This window comes from Cyprinodon variegatus, unplaced genomic scaffold (assembly GCF_000732505.1).
Source record: "Cyprinodon variegatus isolate N-32 unplaced genomic scaffold, C_variegatus-1.0 Scaffold105, whole genome shotgun sequence".
Classification (NCBI taxonomy): Eukaryota; Metazoa; Chordata; class Actinopteri; order Cyprinodontiformes; family Cyprinodontidae; genus Cyprinodon; species Cyprinodon variegatus.
Window position 1 is genome coordinate 429,331 of NW_015150558.1, and position 1,257 is coordinate 430,587.

The 1,257-nt window shown below is 41.7% G+C and overlaps 1 protein-coding gene across 1 annotated transcript in view; it reads left to right on the forward strand.

Moving 5' to 3' along the window:
- The first annotated feature begins 721 nt into the window (after positions 1–721).
- snx2 (sorting nexin 2) overlaps positions 722–1,257 on the forward strand; it is a 28,216-nt gene continuing 27,680 nt past the window's right edge. Inside the window, exon 1 of the mRNA XM_015374545.1 lies at positions 722–820. Coding sequence (XP_015230031.1) covers positions 722–820 — 99 coding nt within the window. The remainder of the gene's footprint in view (positions 821–1,257) is intronic.

Genomic DNA, 1,257 nt, shown 5'->3' on the forward strand with positions numbered 1-1,257 from the left:
TTGCTCTTAAAGAATTGTGCGTCTTGGAAAGAAACCAACGACTAAAAACTTTGTTAAACTATGTTAAAAGAAGCCAGTTTTTATGGAAAACCCCTATTTAACCATTAGTCTCATCCTTATTTAGTGGATTTTAGTTTTTTTTATCCTTTATGTTCTATATTATTACCCTCTTTATACATATATTTTATCATCTTTCTTGAATGTTTATCATTTTTGATATGCATAATCACTTGACTGTAATCATATAGGTCATGACTTTAATAAATAAATAAAAAATGTAAAGAGCGGTTTGAAAATAGTTTATTCAAAACGCTAAACTCTTAATAGAAATATTTATTAAATAAAATAGGTAAAGAAGGAAAATACATATTTAAAAAAAAAATCTGAATTGCAAGAGATGATTTTGATTTTATTTTAAAAAGCTAACATTTGAATAGGAAAAAAATTTAAATAAATCACCAATAAATAAATACAAAATCAGTAAAGAATTATTTTTTTAAATATGATTTTCCCTGTTATATTACTAGAACTATAACTTCTTTCCACAGAATTTCTGAGCTAAGCATGAATCAGAGATCAGAGTGAGACATCCTGTTCTTCCCGCCCCTCTCTGGTTCCCAGCGGGACGGTCACATGACGCAGCAGGAGAACCTCCTGACTCCCGCTCCTCCTCCCTTCCTGTCAGCTCCCCAGCCCTTGGATCTCCGTTAGCAGCAGGACCATGGCGGACACATCCCGGGACCCCCCTCCGGACCGAACCGACTTCCATGAGGTGGAGGACGGAGAGGACCTGTTCCCGGAGCCGAGCGCCCCCCAGGAGGTGAGGCAGGAGGGGGGATGCAGGGGGTGATGGAGGGGGGAGGCCGACAGCAGGGGCAGGGCGGGATGTATCCGGATGTCAGCGGAGGGAATCTCTCCCCTTCAATCTAATCTCTGAAGCCGGGAGTTCGGTTCGGTTCGAGTCATTTTAAGATAAAAATGGCGCTTCCCTCCTGGGATGGAGAATAAACGGTGGCCTTCATTGGCACAGGTACAGGAGCCGATGAGGGTCTTTATTCTGTAGGTGTTCGCAGGCGGTCAGGTGACGGTCACAGGTAAACAGGGTGGTGCCTTCAGGGGGGGCAGGGAAAATCCAAACTCTGTGTGCTCCTCACATCTGGGATTTTAGACCAAAACTAAAGAAAAACAACTTTGTAGAATAAATAAAATGAGGCTAACGGTTATTATGGGATGTTTGACAGCAGGGAGAGGCAGAAA